This window comes from Malus sylvestris, chromosome 9 (genome assembly GCF_916048215.2).
Source record: "Malus sylvestris chromosome 9, drMalSylv7.2, whole genome shotgun sequence".
Lineage (NCBI taxonomy): Eukaryota > Viridiplantae > Streptophyta > Magnoliopsida > Rosales > Rosaceae > Malus > Malus sylvestris.
This window is the reverse complement of record NC_062268.1, coordinates 29,210,968-29,225,399: the sequence shown is the minus strand read 5'-3', so window position 1 is coordinate 29,225,399 and position 14,432 is coordinate 29,210,968. Positions and strand designations below refer to the sequence as shown.

The 14,432-nt window shown below is 37.6% G+C and overlaps 2 protein-coding genes across 5 annotated transcripts in view; both read right to left on the bottom strand.

Moving 5' to 3' along the window:
* The window catches only part of LOC126583182 (phospholipid-transporting ATPase 2-like), a 26,998-nt gene extending 17,096 nt beyond the window's left edge, over nt 1–9,902 (bottom strand). Inside the window, exons 1-13 of one of the 2 annotated variants that reach the window (XM_050247492.1) lie at nt 9,689–9,902; nt 8,816–9,036; nt 8,080–8,293; nt 6,832–6,948; nt 6,057–6,149; nt 5,746–5,920; nt 4,852–5,018; nt 3,804–3,908; nt 2,474–2,571; nt 2,226–2,368; nt 1,370–1,466; nt 1,134–1,243; nt 890–1,054 (exon numbers count right to left, since the gene is read on the bottom strand). In XM_050247492.1, coding sequence (XP_050103449.1) covers nt 890–1,054; nt 1,134–1,243; nt 1,370–1,466; nt 2,226–2,368; nt 2,474–2,571; nt 3,804–3,908; nt 4,852–5,018; nt 5,746–5,920; nt 6,057–6,149; nt 6,832–6,948; nt 8,080–8,293; nt 8,816–8,940 — 1,609 coding nt within the window. In that variant the 5' untranslated portion in view covers nt 8,941–9,036; nt 9,689–9,902. The remainder of the gene's footprint in view (nt 1–889; nt 1,055–1,133; nt 1,244–1,369; nt 1,467–2,225; nt 2,369–2,473; nt 2,572–3,803; nt 3,909–4,851; nt 5,019–5,745; nt 5,921–6,056; nt 6,150–6,831; nt 6,949–8,079; nt 8,294–8,815; nt 9,037–9,688) is intronic. The other variant, XM_050247493.1, reaches the window with a different exon arrangement.
* Nucleotides 1–14,432, bottom strand: part of LOC126583191 (uncharacterized) — a 20,428-nt gene extending 5,996 nt beyond the window's left edge. The window contains exon 1 of one of the 3 annotated variants that reach the window (XM_050247508.1): nt 14,300–14,432. The gene's annotated coding sequence lies outside the window, so the exon portion shown is untranslated. Of the gene's footprint in view, nt 1–12,849; nt 12,887–13,067; nt 13,585–14,299 lie in introns of those variants that run through there. The other 2 variants (XM_050247509.1, XM_050247510.1) reach the window with 2 other exon arrangements.

The window sequence follows — 14,432 nt, the reverse complement described above, 5'->3', positions numbered from 1 at the left end:
TGTTTTATGGTTTCTGGGTTCGATTTTTTTTTTTGGGTTCGATTTAAGCTTGTAGGTTGGATCTGAATTTGAAAAATGGAACAACTGCATATTTTATTTTTGTTTTGAATTTTGCGGGATGTGGGTTTGCAAATGGTTGTGGAAGCGAGGAAGAAGATGGAGCAGGGCAAAGAGGGAACGATGTGCGACGAGCAGGACGAGCGACGTTGGGTCTTGGACGACTGACTCTCGCGATTTTCTCTTTATCAGAAGAGGGCTTACGAATCCGGCCGAAATTGGGGTTGCTCGTTAAGAACGGCTAAGGAGGTAGTTAATCCAAGCGAGTCCGGGTTAAGCTCATTAAAGCTAATCCGGATGCACACCAAACAAAGGACTATAGTCTAGTCCAGTCCAATCCTTCTTAATCCTGTCAAACAAACGTGCCCATAGTATCTAAACTGACACACTCTCATGGTGTTTTAAAGATAGCAACTGCATAGAAAGTTCTTCCAGCCAACAACTCTGAAACTTTTACCCTTTCACCATTACCCATTACAAACTAGCAGCAACTTAAAATTGATGCGTAGACTTCAGACATATCCTTCCCCTTTACTAACCACAATAGCAGACTATTCTAAGCACTATTCCTAACAAAAGACGTTTAAACACCACCATGAAAACCCTGACACTAGGAAAACATATAATCCACATATAGTCTGGCAGAGGGCAAGTCCAATTATAAGAATCAACACCTAATGTGAAGGACGTATCAGTTTTCAAATCTGAAACCTGAGTCTTGGATGGCATCCTATACATTTTTATCTATTGCACCCTTTTTGGAAAAGCAATCAGCAGCAGCAGTAAGCAGGGTTTTCTTATATATACATACTATTAAAAAGATAACTATTACCAGCACATGCATAAGGGAGAATTGCTTCATCTGCCCCTTTTGACAAAAGGATAATCCTTCCATTTTGGCAATCCTTCACCACTACTGACATTCTTTTTCTATCAGAAGTGAACTCCAGAATTTCCAAAGCTTCATATTGAATTGTTGAAGCATTAAATTTGATCTCTGCAATTTATTAGAGGAAAATATATCATCTTTTCTGCAATTAGGACCAATCTATTCTATAATAGCCAAAGCAATTTACCAAGAATATTTGAATTTTTATTGACAAAAACCATATGTAGCTGAGCAGCAGCATGAACAAGAGCATCTTCATCTTGAGATTGTGCCTTGTACAAGATACTTCCACTTCTGCTACAAACAACAGAAAAAACAGACTAAAGATTTTCAGGCTCTCGCAGGGTGCACACTTAAGTGCATTTTTTATAATTATCTGATGCTTTTGCTTCAGGCATAAAGATCTCCTTATGGGAAGGTTACCTTTGAATAGGTATCACTGTATTACATATTGCCATAACTGTAAGGAAACGAATAACATCAGAAGAGCCACCGGCAACAGCTTTTATGAGCTCCTCATCTGCATTTCAAAGGATTGAATACATCAGAAACTGAAGTTCATTAAATGTCTGCAAATCCCAAAGAGATAGTAAAAGTCTGTCACAAAAACAAGTCCATCTCTACCAACAAGCTCACGCCTAACATAACCATAAATCAGCAATAAAATCTCCCATATTTGTAACAGAATATGCTTCATTGCACTTAATATTTGTTTAGAAAGGTTGATACTGGCCTAACAAAGCAACAATTTCAAAATCCAGCTACAAGAACACTTCAACCAAAAGGAAAGAAAATAGTGGAACTAATCTTTATATAACAGTATTAGAACTCTAACGATATCAAAAGGCTGCTCCACTAGATTGCATAGCAATGGTCGGGTAGAATTATAATGAAGGAGCCATCTTCTTTAGACAGCTTTGTCCACTATTTTATTTTTATCTCAGATTCTATTACCAGTATTGGCAGCAACTCATGCCATCCATATACAAATATTTCCTCATACACCAGAACTTAACACTTAAAGGCAGAAACCCCATCAGCTGATTTGTCTGTCGGTCAAGGCATATACAAGTGGTCCATATTTCAAAGACATTTGTGTAATCATTTAGCTGTCTCATGATGGAAAAAAGAACAATTTATATATACGATAATTTTAGGGAAGCAGTATTAGTCTTAGTTATTTTTTGTCAATCTCATGAGCAGTGTAGAGGGTTAATATACAAAAAACTGGGCATAAAAGAATATAAAGCAAAAGTTGCATAAGTAGAAAGAACCAAACCTTTTAAGGCATTCCCATTTTCATTGCCATAGAAAATTCCATTGATACAGCATCTTCTAAATATCATTCTATTTTCGGTTAAGGTACCAGTTTTGTCAGTCAAAATGTACTCGACTTGTCCCAGGTCTTCACTTATTGCTGTGCTGCCACATACAGCATAGACATCTTATATACAATAATCAATATTACACGATTCTTTCAGGAAAAAAATGGATGTCTTTCCTTCTTTTAATACCACTTCAACTTACTTTGTTGCATGGGCTGGCGTACTCGTTTCTCTGTCAATCATTTCATTATCCCAATCAATAAACTTCGCATACAAGCTCTTCACAAGGTCCAGAGATACCTTTGAGAAAGAAAAAAATGGCATTTCATTATTTTAAACATTAGAATGCAGTCCTCAAAACTGACAAGCAAAAATACATGACTAATTTGGAGTTCCTATAAGGAACAAAGATTTAAATGCTGCTAGTGCCACAATAGTATCATGACCACCTTAATGGTTAATGCATCCTAACTAAGACATAACAGGCGGCCTGCCTCTTCTTCAAACTTAATGCAGGAATTCAATTAACATTGTTTTTGCCATAATAAATTCAAACTAACAGCTCTCTAGAGTTGATATATTTTTCAGTTCTGATATGCTCCGATTATTTAAAAAATTAAGTTGCATTTGATCAATATAAACTCTTAAAAGATTGGATCTCCATATATTTAAAATGACAAACAAAAAAAAATTCATATAAATATTTGTTGGATAAGAAATTGATCTTGGGTGTCATAGCAGCCATTCTTATAAGCAGTGCAGTATGGGCATTTCCTATGTAATATGTGGGATTTGAATTTCGCAAATTTCATAAAGACAGGGATGTCCACAGGAATTGTAATTCTGACCAGTTTGTCCCCAAAAAAACAATATACAAAAAACAAAAAAAAAACAAAAATCATTAATCGTTAAAAATTAACAGTACTTCCTGGATAAAAGTGCAGAGAAACCGTATCTTTACAAAATCATTTACTTCCTTCATTTTGTGTGTTAAAAGTTGGAGTTGACAAAATTCTTCTAAAAACAGTTCCTCTTCGCTAATATCATGTGTGAAATTGATGGTACTTTATCTACTCTTTTGAAGACTTTATTTCCAAACATGAGAGAAGAGACCATTTTTAATATATCATAACATGATGATTCTAAAGATAGATACTTGTAAGGTTGAGGAAAAAAAACAGGGAGACTCACAGAGAGGATCTGTGTCCAAGTTAAAAAACATTTTTAGCAATAAGAGAGCAGAGCTATGGTAACGGAGCTCTTTCCTAAGAAATAATTACAATCCAGAGTCCTTTTAGAACAGATTTCAAGTGGTAGACCTTGATTTGTTTAGAGCAGATCTCTAGTGGTACATATTATGAAATTCTTAAGATCTTTTTTAATGATGAAAGAAAATCTCAAGATCTTAAAAAACATTCTCTTCCAAAATAGGTCTTGGCTGAATATCAAAAAACAAAAAATGAGAATTGTGCAAAACCATGGGACGACAATGTAGTCAACAAAAACTATCAGCATAATATTCACAAGCATACCTTAATTGATATGGGTATCATGATGGAACAAAGTAGTTCAAATCGAAGAGGAATTACTAATAGTTCGTACCACGGACCTTCCTCTGGATATAGAACATACCATTGCTGCAAAAAGAACAATAAAATAAAATAAATTGGGATGCTTGATAGTAAGGTTCAATAATTAAAAAGGCAAACAAAACTTTTTAAAAACAAATTCACATTTACATTACGAGTATGAGAAGATCAATGTGCTTTAAAGAAAAATAATAAAATCCGAGTAGAGTCAAACTGTCAAATAGATGGAAAAAAAAAACTATCAAGCTGTCAAATAGATGGAAAAAAAACTATGGAAAAGATAGACATCAGCTTAAGAAACCAATGCACACAGATAAGTCATATGTTCACTGTTTAATTGCCACTATGACTTATGGATAACTATCTCACAAGTTTTAAGTAACTTTTCATATTGAAAATATGCAAATACTAGTTTTTTATTAGAAACAACTATTTATTTGAAAGCTACTGACAAGAGTGCAGCAAAATGCGGACAAGATGTCAACTGATGAAATACATACAACATCCATAACCTGGCAAGGGGATTGTAGCTCAAGTGGTTACGAGCATTTACCCCTGCAACCAAGGTCCTATGTTCAATTCCCCCCCCCCCCCTTCCCCCTTCCACCTTCCCCCACCATCGCTTGTATTAAAAAAGAAAACACTGATAATGTGACAGCTTCCAAGAGCATCAAAACCAGTTTAATTAATCTGAAAACTAAAACCAAACAGCTAAAGGGACTATTAATCTTAAGATACCAAAGCCCTCCAATCCGTGTGAACAAAATGACCCGACAATGATGCCCCGAAACAAACTTCCCATTATCCTCCACTTTCATAATCCCTATGGTTAAGTTACTTTCAGTGGCCTTAAAGTCCTCGCTATCATTATAGTCTTTATTAGCATGATATTATGCACCTCAGGAAAACTGTAAACCCAATACCAATGTCAAAAACAATTTGAATAGATGAACAGTTGAAGAAAAATGCAAGCTTTCATGCTTTGACATACCTTCCTTGCTTCTGTATCCTTCCACACATTACCAGCAACGCCTAGAACTATCACCACCACTATTTGGAAAACAAATATAGCTCCAGTCAACTTGTCAATCATGGCATCAACAGCTGTAAGCTTTGGCTCAGGTATGCCCCTGCTCATACCTAGCTTGGTTTCATTACCTAAAAAGTAAAAAAGGAATTATAGAAGAGACAAAAATGAACAATTACTTTTTACTGATGGCAATATCATCACAGGCACAAACCATATACAACTGTGGTGTACCTACAGTTTACCTACATCAAGAATATAGATCCAAGCTTCTCCCAAGAGAGAAAAAGAGAGTGCGCCCAAAAAAAAATTAGCACTTGGTTTTCAGGAAAGAAATTCTTGAACTATTAAATTATGGTATTTTGGCTGAAAATGTTACAAAACGAGTTTTATAACATTTCTTCTCTTTTCTCAAAAATCCAATCAAATATTCATCATATATTGTGGAAAAACTAGGTCCTGTGGTTAAACTCTATTGCATACTGCTCACAACTTTCCCACTAAATTGTTAAATAACTTCAAATCCAACAGGATCAACATGCAACCTAAATCCCATTCTTTATTTCACAGTGCCAACCAACAAAACATTAGACAACTTGTAACCACGGAAACTTATATCACCTCAAAAAGGTCAAGAATAGAAAAATTGGCCCGATAACAGAAAAATCAACACCAAGAATGAATATTCCCACAACCAAGAAATGAAATACTTAAATGTCAAGAATGAATGAAACGCTTGTCAATGGCTTCACCAACTTCAATTTTTGAGTAAATTTTACAAGAAAAAAACAATATAAAGGACACGAATAAAACAAACTAGTGTATCATTAACTACAACTTGACATTTTGTCTACTTACCAGTGTACACTGCTACTCCACAGGCCCACTCTGTATTCCGCAAGTAACAAGACTGAAGTAGTGTGTTTTTTATCGTTAATGGGCACATGTCATTATCAATAAATGGGGGAAACAACCGCAGATTTGCATCAAATCTTCTGATGTCCTTATCGGGATTGGGACACTCAATTAAACCCTGCAGAGCAAAAGTTTTAATAAATAAATAATCACAAAAATGATAATATGATATGATATACGAACAGAAAAATTTTCTTTTAATCTTGCCAAGAAATGTTGAACTTTTGATCCTGTTTAGCAATGAAAATTCTTGCCTTAATTTTGTGCAACAATTCAAGATCTATCCCCATGCAAGTTGGGGGTATAACCCTTGTCTTCAGATCAGTTTCGCCATCTAGTGCTGAAGTCTGCAAAAACGTGTCACCTTATTAGGTCCTTCAAATTCTTAAGGGCATCAAATCCGTAACATAGAAAAAGAAAATGAAAACAAGTTAATAACTGAAACTGTAGAATTGCTACCACACTTGAGACTTAAATCGTAATGCAGCAAAAGTCTAAACAAATAGATTGCAACATCAGGTCTTTCAAAATTTCTTCCAATCAGATTTTTCATGCATTGAATATTTGGTATCTTTATGAAATAGTGTCCTCTTGGCTTTTTACTATAGTGTTTAACATAATTTCATCTATATATATAGGAACATGTTTTAAATGTGGACCAATCAGGTTGCATTTTGCCAAATTGTGAGATCCAGGATTCCAGATTCAGTCTGAAAACATGTGCACAAAAATCTGCCCAGAAAAACATTACTCTCTCTATCTCTCTGTGTCCACACACACATATAATTATATATAAGAGATTCTCTGCGCAGAAAAACCTGTCCTTTCTAAAGACAACTCGAGATGAGAAAACCTCACTTCTACTCAATTTTCTTCAACTTTGATCCCAATTATTGACAAAGTTGATCATTTAGGGTATCAAAGGATCCTGTAAGGCTACAATTACATACATAAATACATAATATATATAGAGAGAGAGAGAGAGTCGCCAATTCAGAATCAAAATCAAAGAAGAGATTGAAATATTACCTCTACATAACACAAGCCTTGTGCTTCAGAGGTACCAATCAAAACAAGATCACATGGCACCTCATCATTCTCTCGGAGCCAGACTATGTTACCAACATGAATATCTTGTGCTTTTATCTAAGAGTGGGGAGACCAATGCACAAAAAGATTAAGATGTTAGTCCAGTAAAGCCTGAGGAAAGGAAGATTACAAATATCTATCCAAGAAGACGTTGAATCAGACAAGCCTGAAAACCAAAGAACTAACATAACAACACAAATGTAATTATCGTATCTAAATCCTTTTTCTTATAAGTTGTAAATAAATCCTATTTAGTTTTTTTATATAGCAAAATTGGGTTTTCCTAATGAAAGAGACACCCCCCCCCCACCCACCACAAAACCAATTGTAAAATCAGACATCAGAAGGTAATATAAAAAATATAGATAAAAGCACTTTCTTTTTCATTCATTTAACAAAAAATGAAGAACATTTCCACATCAATTTGCTGCAAACCTACTACTAACTCCCTCCATTTTGATCTCCTACAAATTTCACTCGCTTTGCATGTGACCCTTTAAAGAAGTGTGCAATGTCAAAATAGGTTGTGCAATTTTTGGACGAAAAAGTTGAGGCAGGTGGCAAAGCGATTCAATCATTTGGTGGCAATTTGCAACAATGCCTATTGTTATAGTGGCATTAGTATAACCTTCCCCTTTTCCTTTTATTGTCCATAAGAGTTATTGTTGGTTGTTCCCACTTTAACACCTAAAAGAGATACACACTACATAACAATTCATCATTCAATTAAGTTCATGAAACAGTTCAAATGGTCTCATACGTCATAAGACTCCCAATATAGCATGTGCACAAGTTTTAGTGCATGTAGATGCACATATTCAACCAAAGAAAAAAAATACAAGATACACATACAATAAGACAATCATATAAACAGGAGGTCCATGCACACATGAAAGAAGACAATTGTTTAGATATAATCAGACATGATTCTTTCTATCATCCTTTAGGTCAGAATCATCCATCAAGTTAACTATAACAAAATGTTTGTTCAAAAATCTCATAAACCAGCCAACCAACATTAGCTAATGCATGAAGCAGAGTAAAGAATGCTGGTTGATGCCAAGCTAGTTAACCCACTTTATTGATTGACAACAACTGTAAATTAACTTTGTTATTCTATTTAACTTCAAAAGGTAAACAAAATCAACCACAGAAAAAGAAAAGAGGATCAAGAAGAAGGTCTAATACATGTTTCTTGATGCCCTGCCTAACAACCCAAACTTCTTTACCATTTGCCTTCTTGTCTGAGAGGTATCGGTTGTAATCATCCCATGCCTCTTTTGTCGCGGAGACTGCAAAAATGAAGATAAGTGGACCCCATGTACTAGCAGGATTCACTGGAGTAATAAGTGACCACAGCTGAAGGCAAGCAATCAGCAGAAAGTACTGATTCATGAAGCGGCTGAAAATAGAGATAATATTTGTTAGAGAAAAGGATGGGTGGGGGACAAAAAAGAAGTGTTCAAAACATAAGACAAAACAAAACAAATTAGCTGAAGAAATTGTAGGCAAAAGAGCTTTTTGTTGAACCACAACAATTTAAATCAAGATGACAAATTAGACAGATTTATGCGGTCTCTATAACATGAGACTAATTAATGCACCACAAAAGTACAAATTATCAGTGGAAAAATAGAAAACACCACATTTTTTTTAAAATAAAAGAAACATCACATTATCCCAATAATCTTCATGAATGTTATGATGGATTCAAGAAAAACTTAAATACGGTAGATTCTAACAAATTGAGAGAGAGCATGTATGTTAATAGAATGGAGGTTTTATCTGTCTGAATCTCAACACAATGGAAATGAAGTGACTGAAGTCCACCGAACATCATATTCCAATTAAAATGTTTAAACATATACCCAACCAGAAGCTTATTGAATGAATATAAAAACAAAATTATCAATTCCTGAATCACCTGAATTGTTCCCATAAATTCTTTGGGAGAAAGTTCAACAGAGTATACTTTCTATTTGATATGCGATTGTCACAGTAAAGATACTGGGATGACTCATCGTCATTGATGTAGATGTAGCGCTTCATTGTTGAACTACAAGCATATGACAAGGTTCAAATGTTATTTCCAAGTTACCCACAGTGATCAGCAGCATGTAGAACCTTCATACAAGACACAAGAGGCTGAAAAAAAAAATTAATGAATCAGACGGTGAACTAGAACAAGAAATACATTATACAAGGAACAAATACCATGGCTGAATCTAAGTAAGACACAAAACAAAGTAACCCAACATGACATGATTTAGGCAACCTAATGCAGTAATATTTCCAAGAACACCGAAATTCGCACAATACCGATGTTTCATCTTACAAACTTCAAAGTTGCTAATCTCAAGTAAACACTAACAAATAGCTGAACCATGCTGTTCAAAAACTTAAATACAAACAAGGATTCGAAAGTATTGGACCTTAAAGCAAGCGACCTCGAAAGGGGAATGAAACCGGACTTTCACCCCGAATCACCAAAATTTCAGGAAATCGGCTAATTATCACCGTACAAATGACCCTATCAAAACAATGAAACGAACGAAGAGATGGAAATTTCCGAAATTTTGAAGGAAATTCATAAATTTCACTTTAAATTCACGAAATTGAACACGAAAAAAGGGAGACGGAAGACATCCCGAAAACCCAACCCCAATTAGAGTTGTAAATTCCAAATGAAGCAAAATCTAAATAAAAAAACTTAAGATGGCAATCCAATCCACTAACCCAGCAAATGAACACTAAGAAATCAATATTATGTAGAAAAGGGGAGGCAGAGTTGAGTCACCTCTGGCGAGTTATACAGGTACTCTGAGCCCGTCAAGCATCTCTACCCAACTACCATTCAACACAGATCGGCATGAAAGACCAGAAAACCCTAGCGAATTCAGAATTCAGAAAGCTAGGGCACCTAAATCCGACTCGGACTTGTTCGTCTTCAGATCACATTTTGACCGTATTGGCAGAAAGCGCTAAACGAAAAATGCAACTTTTTTCTGCTGTCAGGAATCGAACCTGGGTTAAGTTGTTAACCCACTGGGGGCCCGTTGGAACCATCAGGTCCTGGGCTGGGTGGGTATGGGCAGTTGGGCACACTCATACGCGACCCGCGCAAATGAGTGTTGATTAAAATTAGCGTCGCGTGCTCATCGTCCGCGCCCTCATAATTCATTGTACCACTGGTTGTCTGCTTTCTTAAACACTAGCCTTCACTATCACTTCATGTGAGCATGATATTTTTTTGAATGTGCTAGCGCAACTTACATGTTTAAAATATATTTATATACGTAAATTAATAAAAAAAATCAAATATTTGAAGTAAATGAATAATCTTAGATCATGCTAAAAGAAACCTTTCATAAACTAATTAAAGGAGGTGAATTCACATAATAAAATCGATCTATATTGATTTTATATTAAGAATAGAGAAAATAATATTTAATAAACAACTAATTGAATTACATTATTATTAACTCATTGTGAGGTTAGGTTCACCCCTCCCCCTTAGTGTATATAATATTATTTGTTTAAAAAAAATCATTTGACAACTAATTTAATCATATTATTATCCACTTGCGAAAGACTTTTTTTATAACCGGCATTACACGCCTCTTAAGATGTTTTGAACGTGTTTAAAAATAGAGAAAATAATATTTAATGAACAACTTATTGAATCACATTATTAGTACTTATTGTGAGGTACTAATTATTATAAAAAAAAATTAATTATTAAAAAACATTGTTAAAATGACAAAATTACCCCTACCACATTTGATGCCTTATTTTGGGTTCCTTTTGAAGTTTTTTGTTTGAGAGGCATATTTGTCCTTTTATTTATTTTATTTTTTTGGTGAAGCTTGTGACAAACTCCGCCGTGTAAGTTTATCTTACATTGCCGGTCCCAAGCCCGGATAAAGGAGGAGGGGGAGGGTGTCAGGTAGTCGACAGCCGGCACTCAATGATTACGTCGAATCCTTATGAAAATGAATCCAGAACGAAATCGCGCTAAAGCTAGGGCGTCACCCGTAAGTGGCGCGCTGTGTGGCCCGAGCACAGTGATAAGTGAGCAAGGGTCGCTGTATCTCCATCGGCACCCGGATGCAGTGTTAAATGAGCAAGGGGGCTATAGAAACTTCTTTTCGAACGACTTCACTCAAAGTTGTTTGGGAGCATATGCTCCTATCAACTTTACACGGGACACACAAAAGAAGTACTTTGATCCTATTAGACGGGGAAGGGTGAAGAAGCTAGGATAGAAGGGTAGAGTTCAAGAGACCGAGAAGTTTTTCTCACTCGGGAAATTAAGGGAACACTACCTCAACCTACATGCTCCACTCACAAAGCTTCAACATACAAGCTTCAACAAAAGAAAATTCAAAGAACTTAGCGAAGAAGGCTTTGGTGTATTTAACACAATACGTTGAAATGAAGGAAAGCTTATTTATTGATATCCCCGATAAGTTACAAATATGTACATATACTTGAGTCAAAATAAACAAACAAGAGGGAGCCTTCACAAAGGTTGCTTAGGAGAAGTCTCAGCAGTCGGTAGAGCCCCAGAAAGAGAAGGCATCGGAGGGGGATCATTCGGAGCCTCAGTACTGGACAGAACCCTAGAAGGAGGAGGCATCAGAGGTTGATCATTTGGAGCTTCATTACGCGGTACAGCCCCAGAAGACGAAGGCAATAAATGCCTTTGGAACAAACCCACAAATCTCTGATGATCAAGTAAAACCTAACCATCAGATTCCTTCATCTGGTCAAGCTTCCTCTTCATGTTTGTAGCATAGTCATGTGCGAGCCGGTGCAACTGTTTATTCTCATGCTTGAGCCCTCTAATCTTCTGTTTGAGACTCATCACTTCAGCCGCCAATGATTCAATTTGGCGGGTTCGAGCAAATAGGCGTTGGGCCATATTAGACACAGAACCTGCACACTGAACACTAAGAGCCAGAGAATCCTTAACAGCCAACTCATCAGACCGTTTGGAAAGTAGTCTGTTATCTTTGGGAGTGAGAAGGTTCCTGGCCACTACCGCAGCGGTCATATCATTCTTCATCACGGAATCCCCAACGGTAAGAGGACCAGTAGGGGAGACGAAGGATGGGTGCCATATGTTGTCTGGAGAAGGCGGGGCTGCCTCTTCAACAAGGTTCAAGTCAAAACGACGGTCGGAGGGGCCAGACATTTTCAAAGGTGTTGAAGAGAGAAGAGGTCGGACAAATCAAGATCTTAGAAGTGCAAGAATGGAGCTTCTACTGGTGGATATTCAAGTGTGCTTTGGAACTTAATGTCAGCCCCTATAAAAATCTGCACTCGACGAAGCTTCAGAAATCGAAGAGGCGCCTGCTCAGAAATCGAAGAGGCGTTTGCTTTCTCAAAAGCTGGGCTGCTCAGAGACCACGAGGGTCGATCTCAGAAATCGAATAGGTGTTTGCTTTCTCAAAAGCTGGGCTGCTCTCGAAAAGGCTTGTTTTCTCAAAAGCTGGGCTGCTCAGAGACCACGAGGGCCAATCTCAGAAATCGAAGAGGCACCTACTTTTCCAGCCTTGTCAGCACCTGTCACACGCACACTCAGCTTTGCGGAAATTAGGGGCATTCTGTCGAAGATTTCTGGCGAAGTAGAAAGCACATGAATCGTACTGTTCAATCACCCACTTCCCATACGTAACAGTAGCTCATGGGTACCACAGATAACTTTGCCAAATTCTCTGACAAAGTTGAGACACGTGAAGCTTGCAGCTCCCACTACATCGCTCTGACCAAGAAGGGTAAAAGAATAGCAAAGAAACAACACTAACAAAGTTTAGACACATAAATTTTGAAGGTCTAGCTACCATATTATTACCCACAAGGGTAAAGGAATAGTACCACTGCTGGATAATTGGAAAGTCCCGGTGTGTCAACCTCTATGCTTTGTGGCAAGGTAGACTAGCAAACATGCCCAACCTTTACTCAGATTCGAGAAAACACTCCCAACAAGAGTGCTTGCTCCAAAATCGAAGAGGCACCGCCCTTCGAATCTCGAGAGCCAGACTCCCAACATGATTATTTTCAAAAAAATCGAAGAGAGGGTAAAGGAACAGTACCACTGCTGGATAATTGGAAAGTCCCTGTGTGTCAACCTCTGTGCTTCGTGGCAAGGTAGACTAGCAAACATGCTCAACCTTTACTCACATTCGAGAAAACACTCCTAACAAGATTGCTTGCTCCAAAATCGAAGAGGCACCGCCCTCCGAATCTCGAGAGCCAGACTCCCAACATGATTACTTTCTCAAAAATCGAAGAGACACCGCTATCCGAATCTCGAGAGCCAGACCCCCAGCAAGATTGCTTTCTCAAAAATCGAAGAGGCATCGTTCTCCGAATCTCGAGAGCCAGATCCCCGACAGGATTGCTTGTTCAAAAACCGAAGAGGCACCACTTTCCCAACTTTAAGAGCTGGATCTCCTTGGATAAAGCTTGTCTGTAATCTTCACACGCAACATCAGCTTTCCAGATACCACAGACCACTTTTTCAAAGTGCTCTGACAGAGTTAAAACATGTGAAGCTGGCAGCTCCCACTACCGTGCTATGACCAAGCAGGGTAAAGGAATAGCATTATTACTTGATGTTAGGGAGACTCCTATATATGTCGACCTCCATCCCCAACGGACAGGCAGACCTGCAAACATGCTCAACCCTTCCTCTTATCTGAAAGGGCACTCCCAACGAAGCCTTTCGAAATATTCAGCTTTCTTTCCCCCCGATAACACCTCTGTAAACAAGCTATACTAGAGCAAGAATATCTCATATCATCAGGGTTAAAAGCAAGAGTATCCCATATCATGCTTTTTCCCTGTCTTTTCCTTTGGCCTTGTTCTTACCTGCAAGACAAGGAGAATGAGAGCAATCAGTCAGCACTTGGAATCAAGCTTCCAGCCAGGAACTAACTGCCTGGAACCCCTTACCTGATTACTTACCTGGCATTGCTCTCAAGTACTCATCTTCAACATCTTATGCTTCCAGGGAAGATACCGCATCTGCCTGAGGAACAGATAGGGCAAGTGAGAAGGATACAAGGAAGCATGTGGAGACAAGCGTAACAGCACACGTGCCGATACATCCACTACTCTGTCAAAAGCAAAAGTATCCCATATCAGCAGGGTCGAACGTACTCTAGATTTGATGAACTTGTTTTGACCCTCAAATTCTTCAGTCGGCCTTATACTCTGGAGGAAACCAGAAAACCCTCCAGCCCAGTTCAAGAATAAGCCTGTGGAAAGTTACTTCTTCTAAAGCAAAAGTATCCCATATCATATCTTCTCATTTTTCTTCTCTTTATCCTTCATGCTGCCTGCAAAATAGGGAGAATGTGAACAATCAGCCGGATCTCTGATTGCTTACCTTGTCTGTCACCTCTTTCAGCAGATCCCCTAGCTCGGTGACTTGGGGGACTCCTACTACATGGTTTGTATCGCGCTTGACCAAGCCTAAAACTACAAGTAAGCTTCAAGTGACATTGATACATTACCTTGTGCATCTCCACCAG